The following is a 17937-nucleotide window of genomic DNA, read 5'->3' as shown; positions in this document are numbered from 1 at the left end:
CTCCTGTTATCCAAGAACAGAAAACTGAGGCAACAATTTGCACAGCTCACCAAAATTAGACACCAAAAGAAAAACGTTACCTGTTCTAGTGAGTTTTTATTTTACCTTCAAAGCAAACTTGGTTGTGTCTCCAAAACTTATACTCAAGTAAGACTGGCACTACTTAAATGTATATTGACTGAAATAAAAATAAAAAGTAGCCATCCAAGCAATTACTCAATAATAAAAAAAATATTCTGTAAATTGAAGTACTGAGCAACTGATTATTAGATCTGATAAAAATATCTAAGAATCATATCAGACAAAAATAAAGTTTTGTGTAAATTCTGGAATCTTAAAGACTACAATAAAATAAATAAAATACTTCTTAAATAAATAAAATACTTCCTGGAAGTATGCATTAGTTGGTTAAGTTGATATCTCACCCAACTGGTTTCTTCAATCAATCAAAGCATTAATTTATTTGTTTAAATGGTCTGAACTTATATAGCGCTTTTCCAGTCATTTTGACCACTCAAAGCGCTTTACACTAGAGTCACATTCACCCATTCGCACTCACAAATGCTCACACATTTATACACTGATACGCAGATCGGTAATTTGGGGTTAAGTGTCTTGCCCAAGGGCACATCGACATGTGGCAGGAGGAAGCTGGAATCAAACCTACAATCTTCCAATTGCAGGATGACTATTCTACCCACACAGCCACAGTCGGCCACGTCGTTTAAGTGAAGATCAAGTGCTTTAATAATAAAACATGGGCACATAATCAGTTTGAAAACATTGACAACGCATGGAAAGCAAATAAAATGCATGTGCAATACAGACAAATATGCAAAATGTGTGATACTATCAATGATTCCTAATACTCCAAATTTCCCAAGGGATCTGAGAACAATGGTTAGTTTCTCTTTGTCACTCCTCAAACTGGTGAAGACAAGACAACATGCCAATCAATTAAGTACCCTTGTAGTAAGAAAAAAGCCTTTAAGGGTTTATATCTTGCTCTTGATCAAGGTTTTCATGGCTTTAGGGAGAGAGACAGTCTCACTTATACTTCATTGTATTTAACAGTGGGCATGAGGTTCTATCCCACATGATCATACTTTGCTTGACATGAGGTCAGCCTGGCTCTACCTGGTATGCTTATTTCTGAAAAGCTCAGTGTCATCTAGTGGACATTGGTGGACAAGGTGTGTTTTAGTGACCACAGAACACCACTCTGTGTTGCAGTAATTTGCTACTTTACAAACAGTGATTTTTTATTTTTATTTTTTTTAATTTATCTCTCTTACCACCTTCCTTGATATGCATGGCAGTGAGAAAAAATGTCTCTTGGTTATCATCCAACCTAAAGTTGTCACAGTTCCAGCTGTATAAAATTGTGCAACTATTACTCTATGTCGATATTGGCAATTTCATTTACTTCCCTAAGAGAGCAGGACATTTCAGATACAAATCTGGTGGAGTCCATCAGAAAATTGCGTTATCACAGGGTATTTGAACAAGGTAATAATTCAAAATATAATATGGATATGGTTCGAGACAAAATCAGCTTTTTTTCAATTGAAATCCATCCATCCATCCATCCATCCATCTATCCATCCATCCATCCATCCATCCATCCATCCATCCATCCATCCATCCATCCATCCATCCATCCATCCATCCATCCATCCATCACAAACAGTCAACCACACACAGATTCTCTGTTCAGGGGAATTTAGAGAGACTACTTTACCTAACATGCACGTTTTTGGGCTGTGGGAGGAAGTCAGAGAACCTGGAGAGAAACCACAGATGCACAGGGAACACGCAGGACCTTCTTGTACCCCCCCATGCCTTCTGCTTCTCCATCCTCTGACCATAATTCTTTAAAAGCATTTTAGAACATAGTGCAATGACTCTCTGTGTGCCCCAACTCTGTGAAATGTCATACTGGCAAAAGGGGGTAATTTTAACTATGGAAAAGATTGGTAATAATTTGTCTATATGATTTTGGAGAAAGGAAATACATATTTTATTTTGGGATTTTCTTTCTTCCAAATAAATATGCTCAAATCAAAGATGTGAGATCAAACGCGAGAAGATAACATTAGAAAATGAGATCACTGTCAAAACAAACTTATCAGAGAAAATCATCTTTATAAGCAACAGGTATGACGTTGCTACACACATCAGTGACCAAACCAAAAGATTTACAGTGACTTCCAATCCCACCAGCTGTGATTTCCTCTCCTAAGCTGACAAGCGACACTCCCCCCTGTTTTTCGCCTTTTGTTCCGAGGTGGAGCCTGACACCCCGACTTTACCGAACCTGACTGCTGGCGAAGGAGACGGAGGAGAGAGAACCGGGACCAGCGAACATTGGCGCGTCTCTGGAACGCAGATCGGGGAGGGAACCTCAATAGACGGCTTCAGGGAAGGAACCAGCTTACAAATCGTACAAACCGACAGTGATCGACAGATCCGCACGAAAAGATGAATTATTTTATACTCCTGTCGGTTCTGGCCACGGTGGTTACCGGAAAGTCACCTCGCCTGAAATTTATTGTGCACGGTAAGACATTTATTTTGGACCGTTTCGGAGATTCAGACTGATTATTCAGCTTAATATTAATATCTGCAAGCTTATTCTTTCACGTCATGTTCATTAGGAGTTGAATATGTCATGGATGCATGAATGGCTGAATGGTTGGATGGAGAGATGAGTGAATGAATCAACGGAGCATAGATTATTAGCTGATGCTCTCAAATGTTTTTTCCGACTCAAATCGACACCGTTTCTTTTTCAAGAGAAAAGTACAAACAGAAAATGAATAATCGGAGCACTTCATCAATTTTCTTCATCAGCCAAACGGGGTGTAAATTGCGCGTTCCAGCATTCAGGCCCCGCACTAATCATCAAGGCATCTAATTGCATTTACACCTTAAGAAAAACTATTTTACAAAATCAAATTCACATATTAACCTTGAGTTAGAAAATACTTATAATGAGATTAGTGTTTTTTATTTCAATTTGTTTGCATTTGTAGTTGTGGAGTGCCATAAAATTGCGGGGTATTCATGCAACTTGTGGATTTTCTGTCGTTCCTTTTGCCAAACTCTGAGTTCCATTTCTTAAAATCCACATCTTTTTACAAAGCCCAGAACAACAATGCTTTAATTTGTCCTCCCACACTGTCACATCCTGCAGACGCACAGTGAGAGATTAGGACCAGAGGCACTAATAAAGCAGCTCTTCTATGCCAAAGGGGGCTTCATGGCGCCTCTTTGCTCCAGAAAGGCTGTGTCTTTTTAAGAGCGGCAGGACATCGCTGGAAAGCGTCATTATTATGATATACGAGTCTATGGAGGTTGACACGTTCATTGTAGCTGCCGTGTCCTTGCGGAGCTGCAATGCGGGACGCAGCAGCTGCTTCACACTGCAGCAGATGAATCAGGCTCGTATAAGAAAAGGCTGCTGTACAGTAAAAAACAGGGGGGGAAACATGCACAGCTGCATATATACTGGCTCAGAAAGGGAACTTGAACGGACAAGAGAGCAATGAGTGGAAAATTTCGAGCCCAGTCCCCGTTATTCATTCCACTCACGCACTTTTACGCCGCGCACAGACCTCTAATATATTCAGCAATCAATAGCGATGTGGCTGTGTGTCAAGTTATCTGGATCTGGATCGCTCTCCTCCCTCTGGATGGGGCAGCACACAAAAAACGCATCACCAGATGACGTCTCTGAACGTGCGTGTCATATCAATCAAACTCGTTGTAATGCATTTGCAGGCGCAGGGACACACTGTGAAGTACAGGTAGAGAATGTCAGGGTAAATCCACGAAAGCCTCAGTCTGCCCCTAGGAACTCTCTGATGTTCTCATTTGGCACCCTTGAGCCAAATGAGGACGTTAAGGAGGTTCTCATATCTCTCAGACACCGTGTTAAGGCTGGTTTGGGATCTTGAGAGCTAGAAGACAAGACGCACTGCACTGCATTCACTCAGGTCTATTACTGTAAGTGCATTAAACCTCAGGAGAAGCAAGATATCTCAGAAAGCTCTAAGTGCAACAAACAATTATGAAAGTGCAGGAGCAATAAATTCAACTCTAATGACAGGTGTGCTTTACAATAGGGTAACTTCGTTAATAGATACAAATGAACTTGTCTGCATGTGATGCAAAAAGGGCACCATGAACAAAAAACGTCATAAACAAAAGTTATACTTATAGCAACATAAATGCTAGATTTATGGATTGCATAAAGTGTCTTTATTAATCAGGATTGATAATTGGTTATCCTAATCATAAAGTGTGAAGATGACTAGTCTCATAAAAAATAGAAGCATTTGGGATGTCTAAGCAGTTGAAACATCAATATATCATATATTAAGAAAAATGAGATACTTTTTGGCAGCCAAATCATTGGAAATGGAACCATTTTCTTCTCTTCAACTCACTGTGTCATCAGCATACACCTCTGACAATCAGCAAAAGGGCAGAGAGCCCAGAATTCACCCTCCAGGGATTTCTGTCTTGCTTGTTTATCATTGGTCTCAGTTTGTTCTCCACATTAGTGTTTCTTTATGTAGCCAGGTTGGGATCATTACTTTTGCTCTTTCAGTTTATTCTATAGAGGAGCATTAACTGTTGTCACTATATTTGACTGAGCAAAGTTGTTGTATGCCATTTAGATTTTTATTTTATTTTATTTTTTTGCTCTACTGAAATTTTAATTGGTGTAAAGGTGAAACATTGGCAGACACATTGCTGATAAAATTGTGATGGATTGAAAGTACTATTATTACTGTCATTGCAATAAAACAACAGTATGTTATCAGAATATTTAAGGTCCATATAAGTCACCCCTAGGCTGCCACAGTACTTATTATTCTAAGTTGTAATTAGAAACAGATTGCAACAAAGTAGCTTAATTGAAGCAGCTGAGCATCCTTAAATAACTTACTTCTTCTAATTGGCAATAACTAAATTTGACTGGATTATACCAAAACTCAGTTTTAATTATAAAATGTTTTTCTGGTAATGAATGTTTCTACATGGTTGCTACATATTGCATTGTTTGCTTCATTGGAAACTAAACAAATAGCACTCATCACTCAGTTAACTAAAGTAGCTGAAGAGATAACTCAACTAATAGATTGGCTAGCAGCTTGTCATCTCCCAGTGTTACGGTACAGAAAGAAGAACAGCAAAACATTCTGTGTAAACACATTTCAATCTGGAGAGACTCAGACGGAGAGGGAAAAGCGATTAAAAGAGTTTAATGACAGAGATAGACATGAAGATAAAACACAGTTCTTTGGCGTTCAGGCCCTGGCCGGGGACGTCGAGCTGGACTTCGATAAGCTCGATGAACATTCCTGATGCAGCATAGGAATGTAGACCCCCCGGGGCCTGTGCTGGTGGCGGCGGTCGGAGGGAGATGAGGCCTGAGAGACGGGAGCTGAAGGTGGAGATGGGGTGGCGGTGGGTTGATGGTGGCTGGTGAGCAGGGGAGGCCGCGGGAGAAGATCCTTTTGAACTGGAGCCCAGCCGGTTATTGGCTGGAACGAGGCTTGGACCGGGGCTGATAGGTCGAGGTTGTAGAGAGGGAGGCACTAATTGAATAGCCGGGTGCGCCTAGTGAGTCTTCCAGCCTGAACTTCAGTCAAAACTCCATTTGTAGCCAAATTAACTGGCTGTTTATACTTGGCCAAACTATGATTAATAGTCATAGTTAAAAAATAGAATTCAACTAATATTTCTATGTATTATTTTGGCATAACAGAAATAATATTTTTTCTCTTCTGTTGAAACAAACAAAAAAACAAAGATGCATTTTGGTGCAAAATTTTGGTATAACTCTTGATACTGTGGCATTGATTTACCCTGAGAATCCCAACTGTGCCCATCAAGAAGCTACTTTGATCTTTTATGATCAACATCTCACAAGAAGTGATTTTCAAGCAGCTGATTTCTTCATCCTTTCAACATCTTGTTGATCTTACTTTGTCTGGATCCCTTTTAGCGATGGGCATAATAGGTTTAGCTACTCAGAGTTTTTTCTTGGGAAATGGTGCCTGGCTGCTGAAAATGGAGTGAGTGGCAGATCCAGACGAGTAAAACTAAAAGCAATGCAAGCAAAACAACTCACTGGTGTATTTTAAAAAGCCTTGGGGGTCTAAAGGGAACTGTAGAATTGTAGGATAAATGTCTGAGGTAGATGCTGCTATGAGTACCATGTTTCACTTTAAAATCCAGCTATTGTCTATATGAATAGATTTGTGGAGCTTGAATCACAGTAAAACTAAACCACAGCTTTTGTGTTTAATATTTATTTGGACCCATTTCTGGACTTTTTTTTTTTTACTTTGCTTTTGTTGAACCTGCTCTAGGATTAGGATCCTAGGATTAGGCAGGCAGTAGATTAAAAATGAATAAAATGGTCTCGCTTTGCTGTGTATAGCTTCCTCTGCAACAGAGAAAAACAGGAAAAACCCAAAACACAGACAAAAAGGAAATTAATGACAATAAAATGTACTAATAAATAAAACATGTACAATAAAATAATCAGAGAATCAACCTTTTACGTGCATTTTTTTGTGTTGACCTTTTCGCCCAGATGAATACCTTAACTTGAAATGAGTTTTACAGATTTACCCGTCAACAGAAAACTTGGAGGTTGATTTAAAAAACGTTATAGCAATTTTAAAATGTGGAACCAACATTGAAGCTTTTGTTTCTTAAACAGAAACGGCATCTTCACTCTTTTTCATGTTTCTTTGAGCAATTCCAATTTAGTTTCTTCAAGAGTGACTCATTAATTTCAAGATGTCTTAACTTCAAGGAACACATTGTCCTTTGAGATTTAAGAAAGCCTTAATTTGCTGCCTTTCCAGACAGCTTTTCAAGCTAAGCAAAAAATGAGTCTCAGTTTGTGAAAAGCCTTTTGAGAAATCAAGGTTTTTACACAGCAAGAACAGGACAAAATCTTTAAAACCACTGAAAACACAGAAATAAATATTCATGAGTCCAGATTAATGCCAGGTATTATCTTGACTGGTTTCAATAAATTTTGTTTTAAAATATATTTGACATATTTTTGTATTATAAAGTATGGAGAACTTGCACTAGCTGTTCATTTCATTGTTTGTGTTTTACTAACTGCAGGACATTTCTGTTTTGCACCCCAGAGAACATAAAATCCCCAACAAGCAGGTTTCCACAGGGCTTAGTGAATCTCTTTACATGTTTTACGAGTACATTTCTCCAAGTTTTTAGCGTCAGTATTTTAGCATTAATGTCCAGGCCCTAAGCTGCTCTGCCCCAGGCAGTTCATGACCTCTTAGAACTGCATGTACTAAATAAATACTCCTAATTTCTACATTACATTTCTCATCCTGAATTTCAAGCTGCTCTACAAAAATTCAAAGGCAAGAAGCAGGAAAGTTGGAAAAGGCTGATTATGAAACAGTGGCAATGAAAAGCACACAAATAGTTAAATACAAGTGTTAGATTATTCATTAGCAGTCATTACCTGTTTTTTATAAAGCACTTTTATTAGGGTAGCTGCTTGATTAAGTTAAAGTATTTTTTTACACAATAGTCCCATTCTCTGTTATAAAATAAAGAGTGGCTAAAATTGGTAAATGCAAACAAATATAGCTTACTGGAGAGTCTGGCCAACATTTCCATAAATACATATTGCAAAAGTATTTGGGCTCCTTAAACTCTCATGCTTTGTCATGTTAAAACCATAATTTTGATGCATGTTGTGTTGATTTATGTGATAAATATACAAACTGTTGCATAGTGGAAATAAATGGATGAATAGTTTTCAGTTTTACTTTTATAAATTGTAAAACCATACTTCTTTCTTTAGTATTAAGCCCACTGAAGCATTCTGATGCTAGCCAAATTAATTGGTTACACAACAAAATTTACAAAAAATGAATACATTAGAAAGCCTTTCAGTTGGAGAAGAAAAAAATCACAAGTTAGAGTCCATAACTTTGCATCAAGTCCGCAGTCCTTACCGACTCATACCGGGTTAGCTCTTCACAAAAAGGTATTTGTGTCAAGTGTAGCTCACAGCAGAGATTCAACAGGAACATGAGATCATCCAAAAAAATACAACCTGTATGGAGGTCAAACATATTAGAAATTCATTTGGTTGTACAACACTACAACTTAAATGACCAAAACAAATGTTTGGTTTACCTTTAGCTTCAATTTTGTTCTCAAAGGAAAACTCACAACAGTAAATATGCTGATGCAAAGATGTGTTTCCATCTTAATACATAAAACACACAAAATCATTAAACAGTACAAACCTTGGCTTTCAAAGTGTAAATTGTCCAAATCTTGTGTTCTGGTGGGGATCTGATGTGGTTGCTAGCATTAAGCTAACAGATTTAGCTTTATAACTGGCAGCAACAGGGGAGTTTGGGAAATGACTTTATGAAATTGGTTAGATTAATAAGATGTTTTACTAACAACTACTGAACATAATGAACTGACCACTGATTGTGTGCACAAAGGTTTGAAAGTTCAACAGCCTTTTAAACAAGTCTCACAGTCTGATAGAGGAAGTGAGGAAACAGGAAGTGACATGACTTGCTGTCACTCTTTAAATACACCACAGGAGCGCAATAGCAATGCAATTTGGTGCCCAGGTGCAGCTGCTGAACCCTGGATTACACCAACCTAACTCTAAACTTAAAAGTGCATTTTTCCCCAATGCTCTCCATTTGGTGTGATTCAGCTTGTGCTGTTTTTCAAATATTAGACAGACATGTTAGTCTGTCAATAAAGAAATATTCTTTAAAAGACTGTAATTGCAGCAAAAGGTGTTTCTAAAAAGTACTGAGTCAGAGAGGCTAGATATAAATGGCAAACTTTAAGATTTCTATTTGCATAAAACCATGTATTATTTTATATATCTTATATCTTTATATCTTTTTAGAATTCAACCAATTTTCACTACAATTCTTCAGCTTCTTGTGTAAGTTTATTACCAGAGATTTTAGTGTAACAAATATATTTAATTATGTTTTATGTAGCTTTACTGCATTAAGGATCTGCTTACACATCTAAAATAAGTCTGGGATTCTGGGGCAAAACTCTGTTCAAGAAAATTAATAATTAAAGCGATTTAGACGTTATATGGCAAACAATTGATTTCTAAACATGTTTGCAAAACATTTTCCAATGTCAGGACGTGAGCAATGGAAATGCAGTTCGAAAAGTGCTATCTGAAAGCAGCTCAAACTATATTGTAATTAAATTAACGCATTACTCCATAAATGAGTCAATTTGTGTTCCTACAGTAGATTTCTTTAAGTGGTTTGCCTTTCTAAAGGAGAAATGTTCTGGTTTTTAATGTCTGCTGTAGTTGTCACCTTTTGTCCACCCAGACAGTATGTAGCATTTTGGAAAACTGTGAAGCAGCAGCACCCTTTCAGCTTCAATTTGTATACTGATGTCCCCTGGCTCGTAAGTTTTATTTTTTAGTGTCATTTAATTTCCACAGAGTCTTTGGAAAACAAAAAACAGTGGTCAGTTTAAGAAAAATACTTTCACTAACTTTGAGTGTTCTTTCAAGCAAGGTTGGTACAAAACAAGTAACTGAAATAGTAAGGATGGATATATTCATTATAGAAGCAAAGTTTCAGATGTTGATTGTCAGTGTTGTTTGGTATCATCAGATAAAAAAAACAGTGATGCAATGTCAAATATTGCAGGGAAAAATGTAGTGGAATCATTTTGTATGTCTTTATATTGACTTTTTCTAATTAACATGAGCTTCTGTGGATGTTAAACTTACTGTGGACTTGGTCTGTTGATTGCACAAGAGACAGTTTCAAATGCAGGACAGCAATATTATGTCTTCTTATGTTGACCTTCTTGAAACAAAGCAAGGAACAACACAGATTTATACATAAAGCAGGATACTCAGGTTATTTCTGAATACCCTGTGAAGCAGGGGTACCCAAACTTTTTCCTGCGAGGGCCACATAACTGTTCCCTTCTCTGGTCGGGGGCCGGTCTTAGTTTTTCTAGAAAGAAACCTTAGAAAACTTTTGTTGAAGGGGGGGGAGGAGAGGGGAGGGGCGGCTGGATTACTGCCGACGACATATTCGCGTTTGTAGATAGATTTTTACCCAGAATGCAAATGGAAAAAAACCGTGAGCGAAACGGTGACTGGTACTGACTAGTATATATTCCATTGAGGGAAAGTAATTTTCATATCTGCTCAAGAGCCCCCCTGGTGGTTGAAGAAAAATCCACATATATATGAAAAAAAACACTGAATGCTCTCTGATATTGTTCAGGGGGCTGGACCAAATGAGGAGGCGGGCCAGATCCAGCATTGCCAAGGGGGCCAGACCAAATGAGGAGGCGGGCCAGATTCAGCCCACGGGCCATAGCTTGGGGACCCCCGCTGTAAAGCTTGTAAATGTCCTGGTTAAGCAGTAATTTTCCTCCATTGAGGCATACCTTGTCATCTCTGAAAACAGTCTTAAACAGCAGTTGTAAACACTTTTCCATAGGTTTTTAAATGCTTTTCCATGGATTCTGGTTGCTTTCCTCATTAGTTTTCAGTTCTTGTTCTTAAAAAACTTTGAACTGAGACAACAAAGCTTCCTTTCTCCTTCCAGTTTGTGAAATTTCCTGGTATGTTGAAGCAAACCAAGCTTCTATACCGTTCATAAATTAATTGTGAATGTTTTGCCTTTTATAATTTAAAATGACTGTAAAGGACAGATACATCTGGGAAGCTAAGTCAGAAGAAGAATGTAATTATTTGGGAGGTAGTGTGGTTAAATGGTCAAAACAGGTGAACAAAAAGCAGCATCAGCTGCCAGTTCCAGGTTCTTCAGGTGAATTTTATTGTTTAGTATGTTTTTAAGGCTCTGACATCTTACTGGTTTTATGCCAAATTGGCAACACAACTGCACTTCATTAGACCGTGCCATAATAGAACAGGTCAAACCAAACAACAAAATCTAAACAGAGAAATAATTAATCTAATTTACAAACCCATATATGTAACTAAATTGTCTGCAGAAAAAGAAAACAAAAACACATTTAATACAGGGCAACTCAAAAGATTACTTTAAAGAAAGGAAAAACAACAACAACAAAAAAAACACAATACAAAATGGAAAACACTCCATTTGTCAGAACCCAGTGATGCAATCAGTGACATCATCACCATTTAACCAGGACATGCCGGGCCGGCCTGTTAAACAACATGTGAACCATAAGTATATGAAGTCTCTTCATAAAATAAAGCCATTTAAAATGTTTTTGTGATGTAACTTTTTAAAATTGAGTGCGGCTTAAAATAATCATTTTGGCAAATATTAATTGAAGTGATTTAATATTTCTTGTCCTTTCGGTTTATTTAGTTATTGGTTTGAGCTCTTAGGGAACTTAAAAGCAGTAATGCTTGTTTTAAACATGTGCTTTGGGGTTATTGTAAATTTGTCTCAGACATTAATTTTGGTTGAAATAACGTTGAGTCAACAGAGACATGATCAGGAAGCCGTAACACCCCCTGTGTCAACTGCCAAAGTAAATATTGCAATAAATCTGTTTGTTTGATTGCCTCATAATTTCCCCCACAGCCAAACGCCACACTGGGTATCCTTCGGCATTTCTCATTTTGTATGAACAACAAGTTTCATCAATTAGATTCCCGTCAACGAAGGAGGCCGTTGTTTCCATAGAAACATAGCTGGTTGGCTAGCAACCTATATTGCCTCCTCTCTCTTCATTCTGGTGTTGCTGTCAGACTGAATGTCCTTTTTATTACAAGAGTGAAGAGAAATTTTATGGAAGTAATCATTTGTCTGATATATAAGTTGATGGCAAGAGATTTCCCGAAACACATCCCAGGAAAAGAAACAGAGAAATTAATTTCTGGTTGGTAAAACTGATAAAAGCCTTGAAAGTTTTAAGGTAATAATCTTTAGATTACCTTCCTTTTGCTGCAGAGCATTTATCATTATATGTGGTGTTGAGAAAATAAATTTAAAATAAGCTAGTTTTAAAACTTAACATGTCTTGATTCAAATGGCCTAAATTGTGGTTTTAAATCAGTAACTTATTCTGGCCGGTTGACCTTTATTTTACCTGTAGTTACAGCAGATGGTTTGCTAGGATCGTTTGAACTGCCTTTTGTCTGTGTGGAGAGCAGTACAGGGAAGGTTCTGGCTTTTCGCACTCATTTGTGAAAGGCCGTAAACACTGCAGGGGTTTTAGGCTTCAGATAAGGGGTCAGAGATAGCTCCTGGATTGGATGAGCAAAGATACGCCTTATTTGAATAAATTAAAGAAAAGAAGATAAAACTTTCTACACAGAAGTAACACATTAGATTTGCTCTTGCAACTCTCCAAAGATGTCTTTGCACGTCTTTGCTTTTCTTCTTCTTTCCATTTATGTCAGGTAATGAATGTATATCTAATTTTCTGTTGTATCTTACACTTTGTTCCGATTTGGATTAAATTCTGTGACGTCATCACGCATTGTTGTATTTTTGTCCCACACGCGGGTTAAGAGGACCTGGGATCTAAACAGGAAGAAAGAGAGCCAGATTTTGTCTTCCTTAACAGTGGCAAAATCTCTCTGAAGATATAATTATTTACATAGCTACTCACATATTTCATATGTGATTTCAATCTATTTCTAAGTGAAGGCACAGTTGCAGTGTAGGTAAGTGTGATTCAGAGATGCTCAAATGTACTTTGAAGCCTTCTGGAGGTGTCTTCGGTGACAGAGAATATGTGATAGGATTTGCCCACATGATTTTTTCAGTGATATTTATGCTCCCACTACATGCCCTTTTCCTCTAGCACCCAACTTCTCTAGTTGACTGGGTTGTGGCTTGATGAGAAACCAGAAAGGGCACTGATGTTGGAGCTAATGTTCCTGTAAATGTGGCTGGTTGGTTCCCAGGAAATACTCAGCTGGTTCCATATATTGATGGGAGATTAAATGAAAAACATAAAAGCTTGGGGTTGGGCGCTTTGCAATGAATACTTCAGGACTCTGATTTACCTGCAAGAGCAGCTTAGGCTGGCTAAATCTGGATAATCTTTTTATTATACTTTTGAGAAAATCCATTTGTGCTTCATGCTTTAATCTTTTGTTATTGTGTTGAAAATCTATTCTGTGGTCAATGATTCATTTCCTGTGATTTCAAAGTTGTTTTTAACTGATTTTGAACAGAAGCCAGCATTGTGTCCTCTTTAAAATTCCTGCATTGTCATTGTAGTTGTAATTACAATGCAGGTCAGAAGTTTTACATGTAGACACTCTTCAGGAAGGTTTAGTCTCATTGACAGGACATGAGACCCACAATTTGACACCCACATCTGTCATGCAATTTGGAATCACAGCTCTTAGCCAGTTCAAATGTTTCAGGCAGAAGTTTCTCACAACTTCATTAGATATGAGCCAGGTAGTTTTAAAATGATAATGTCTTAGTACCAAGATGTACCACCAGTAGTACTACAACTTTGCCTAAAATTCGTAAAATACATTAAAAAATGATCACAATTACTTAACTGAGAAACCAAACAAATAAAAAATATATGTATTCTTATAAAGACAACATCTGTAGATTTCTGGGCTCATCTGCTGACAGCATAATCTGTTATTTTATTAAAACATGTTCAGTTTGATGCATCATGTTTTACTAGCATTGCTTAAGATTTGTCACAACATTGCATATTTTACTAAAATTATTTTCATTCTCCCACTCAGAACCCCCCAGGTTCCACTTCAACAAGCCTGAGAACTACATCAGCATGTACCACCAGGAAGGAAGTGACACGCTTTATGTCGGCGGCCAAGCAATGATCTACGTGTTGACATTCAGTGATAAAAAGGTTGTTGACATGAAGGTAAATTCAACTAAACTGATTTTCCTTTTCGTTTGCAGTTGTTCTTTATTGCTATGGTCAATCACATGTATGATGAGTAAATTCTTGCTGTAGTAGCTGAAGCTGTGTGCTGACTCTGGATCAATCCTCTTTAGGTCCCAAAAATAATTAGTTTCTATTCAACTGAACAAAGTCATGGCACACACCCACCTTGATTTGTTCTATGCATTTGTTCAGTACTTTAATGGTTTTGGATGGGATTTAATGTAGAGCTGTGTGTCATCTATGTAGTTATGGTAACTAATTGCATTACTTGTTATAGATTGCAGGGGCATGAATATATTAAATAAGAGGGACTCCAAGCTGGAGCTTTGTGGTATCTCACATGTGATTTTTCTCAGCTCTGATTAAGTTACCTGTACAACTTCATAAGTTATATAAGTAACTGTAAAAGCCCAAAATGTCTGACCAAAGTTAAATTATAAAACTTTGCTTTGACATTTATTGCACCCCTAGAACCCGACGGACCCACCGGTGGGTCCAGCTGCCACGACCTCGGCTCGCTCTGTAAACAAAGGCTCCACGTGCCTTTAAATTTTTTTTATTTTTTATTATCCGCTGAAAGAGGCTTTGATCTTTCAAAAACTATTCCGCATAAAGGTTTTGCCCAAAATGTTAAGTTTAAATTTATTTATACCCCCTGAGGGTGTAAGAGGTTCATTAGAATACATTTAAAGTAACTTTATTGTAAGCAAACATTTGAATTTGAAGCAAATTCATAGAGGAGGATGTCATCTGTGATGACTGAAATGACTCGCCCAGGTACCCACTAAGCACAAGCTGCCACTGATAGCACAAGTTCCTAAATCAAGATGAAAATCTTGGTGCATGCATGAATGGACTGTTAAAGATCCCCCCAGGAGTCATGATGGCAGCAACACTAAACTGTGAAATTGCGTGTAGCAGAAAAACTACTCATTATCACAATCTAAATTGTCATCTCAAGGAAAAATTGCTGGTTTTCTCAAGCTACCATGACATTTATCTTGACAGAACAAGAGACTAGATAGAAGATAAAAGAAGTTTGCTTTCCTCTAAATATTACTGCAGTCATGATTCTGGGACAATTCTGTTCAAAATAATTAGTCAATGTCACAGCAAGTGTTTTTTACATTTTTTTTATTTTCTGTTTGTGAATAAAACATATGCATAGAAGCACTATGAACAAGTGGTCAACTGTAAAATTGCCTTACCGCCACCCAATATCAAAGGTGAAGTGCCTTTAAGTCAAACAACACTCAGTTTCAGTTTCTGGGCTGCTGTCGAGCATAAATCACCGAGTGAATGCACAGACCTTTCCAACTCATTCTCGATAGCAGAGCTAAATTAATCTTTCTTTCCAGTCGTTAAAAAATAACGCTGAGTTTGTTTTTTGTGGAGTATTATGAGAAAGTTGATGCCTCCCCCGTTAGTTTTTTTTCCTGCACGCTGTTAGTTTAGCATGAGTGCAAGCAAAAGTAACAAAGGGAGTCCTCTATTCTTTGCTTAGTATTCAAATCAACAGCTGTTTGCATATAGAAACAATTTTGTTGCTCATTAACTGAAGTGAAATTGTTGACCATGATTAACAAAGCATTTTTAAATAAAATAAGTTCAATTAATGAATGGACCACAGTGGAATTAGGGAGAGGTAATCTGATTCAGACAATTAATGTGTTTTTGATAAAGTTAGAGAAAGATGGAGGTTCTCAACACTGGTAAACACTGTGACTATAAATTAATCAGTTGTGTCTCTTGTTTTCAATTGATGGAGTTAATGTTCAATTATTATCCAGCACTTAACTTGTTTTTATAAGATATGATACAAAAGTGAATTCAGAGATGTGATATTTGCATTTTATTTCCCAATTAAACTTTAATGACTCTCACTTGTGACTTTATTGTGTAGTTTTCAGCTCTTATTTATTTGCATTTCATCCCCTCAGAACTATTCAATCTGATCACTTTGAGAGGAAGTGCAGTTTGTCAGTAGTGCTGAAGTTCATGCAGTTGCATTAATGTTTCTTTATTCCCCTGATACACCCCCCAAAAATCTTTCTACTGTTGACTTTTGCAGTTTGCGTTATGATAAATCTAAGCGTGGCTGCCATTTTGTTTCAAGTATGTGACATGGTGAACCTTGTATGCTGAGGGAGATGCAATGGCTGACCCACTGCTTGACCCTGAGCAGCAGCTGAGATCCAGAGAAGACTGTGGAAATTAGGTCATGCATGCAATAATGAAGCTGCAGCTATTTGTCAGAGGGGAAAACATATTTAACTGAGCCAATATTGCCAACATATAGACCCAAGATTACTCCCTTAAGTATCTTACAGCACTATACTAGCTGCCAAAAGAATTAAGAGATATTTTCTAAAATGTTTGCAGTCTGAGTGTGCTGGGTTGTCCTTCAACATGATAAAAAGGACTAAAAAGATCTGTAAAGATGACTTCATTTTTTTGACTGGGATAAATATCTGAAAAGTGAACACACCCAAGTTAAAATGTCAGGTTCACTGGTGATAAAAATGTTTTTAATTAATCATTTCTAAGACTTTTCATATAAATTGTGACATTTATCCTGTAAAATTCAACCAAAAAATCTTTTGGAGGATTAAAAAACAGCAGCTATAAACTTGCTGCATAGACATGAACACCATTAAACTAACACTGTTTTGGATCATCCTTTGACTCAGTTTCAACATTTAGTTCACAGATGTCATCAATTAAACCGAAATATAGTTGAGCTGTCTTAGCAGGATTTTTTTTTTTTTTTTCATTTGTTTATTTGCATCATTCAGCTAAAGCTGTAGTATTCAGAGATGTTACAAAGGATTGAAAGCATCTCATTTCAGTTTGGAGAAGGGTATAAAAAGGGTGCAGACAACTTTTAATCATAAGTCCAAAAGGAAAGTTTGGCACAAATGTGCTCAGCATTTCACCAGAGGAACACCAAACCCAAAGTGAAATATGGTGGTGGCAGAATCATGGTCTGTTTTCTTTAGGTGATACTCAACATGTTGTCATTGTAGGTGAAATTGTGAAAACTACCAATCAGTGTTGACACAAAACATGTCATCTAGAAAGTCAGAATAATTTTCAGCTTCACTCTGAGTACAAGGATACATCAAAATCAATAACAGAACAGTTTCATCAGAAGAAAATTTTAAGTTTTCAAAATTCAGAACGAAATCCGACAGAAAATCTTTGGGGTCACTTAAGGGAGGAAAAGAGGTTTTCTCAGAGTTTGATAAACAGGTTGGGAAATTATTGCTAGGTCAAGATGTGAGGTAGTGACAGTCTGCTTCCAAGAGAGACTGGATGCTGAAACTAAATCAAAATGTGTTTCTACAAAGTATTAGTATATGAGTGCACTAATCTGTTATGGGTTTTATTTTTTCATATTTTTTCTTCAAACTGATTTATTTTGTAGCTGAGTTGTCCAGGATAAATGTCACACTATAGCTGGAAATGATTTATCTTGATCTTATTCTGTACCTCACAAAAACTTGCCATTTTCACAGGGATGTTTAAACTTTTCAGAACCTTGGTATCTGTCGTAAAAAATGAAATTACACTTTGCCTGTTATTTCCAGTAGAGAGTGGTTTAATGGAACACAGTGAAGGAAAGTCAATATTTTATTACATGACAGCATCAAAAGCGAACACCAATCCATTTCATTCAAAAATGAAAGAACCAAAATTTTTCTTTTAAAATTCAGCAATTTATGGTAGATTTGGGATGAAAGGCTCAGAAACAATCATCAGATTTTCAATGATGAACCAATTACATCAAAAGATTTCCTTTGTAATGTCATATGAATAATGCGCTGTGCTGCAGATTTGCTTAAAGGAGCTTATGGTTCTTTGAAGGATGTTCTGCATGAAAATGTCAAGGCAGGCTGAAGAAAAGCACACATTTAATGAGAAGTATAATAAAAAATATGAAGAATGAAATACCTCACATCCTGAGAAAAAGCAAGAAATATGAATGTCATCTGTGAGGACTGTGTT

At 37.1% G+C, this 17937-nt stretch overlaps 1 protein-coding gene across 1 annotated transcript in view; it reads left to right on the top strand.

Annotated features, from left to right (window-relative positions):
• The first annotated feature begins 2037 nt into the window (after positions 1–2037).
• LOC106920376 (semaphorin-7A) overlaps positions 2038–17937 on the top strand; it is a 47824-nt gene continuing 31924 nt past the window's right edge. The window contains exons 1-2 of the mRNA XM_014991349.2: positions 2038–2560; positions 13766–13905. Coding sequence (XP_014846835.1) covers positions 2482–2560; positions 13766–13905 — 219 coding nt within the window. The 5' untranslated portion in view covers positions 2038–2481. The remainder of the gene's footprint in view (positions 2561–13765; positions 13906–17937) is intronic.

Source organism: Poecilia mexicana, unplaced genomic scaffold (assembly GCF_051168715.1).
Source record: "Poecilia mexicana isolate PSO_F unplaced genomic scaffold, ASM5116871v1 scaffold_16, whole genome shotgun sequence".
In the NCBI taxonomy this organism is placed as follows: Eukaryota; Metazoa; Chordata; class Actinopteri; order Cyprinodontiformes; family Poeciliidae; genus Poecilia; species Poecilia mexicana.
Note: the sequence above shows the minus strand (reverse complement) of the source record. Positions and strands in the feature narration are given on the sequence as shown.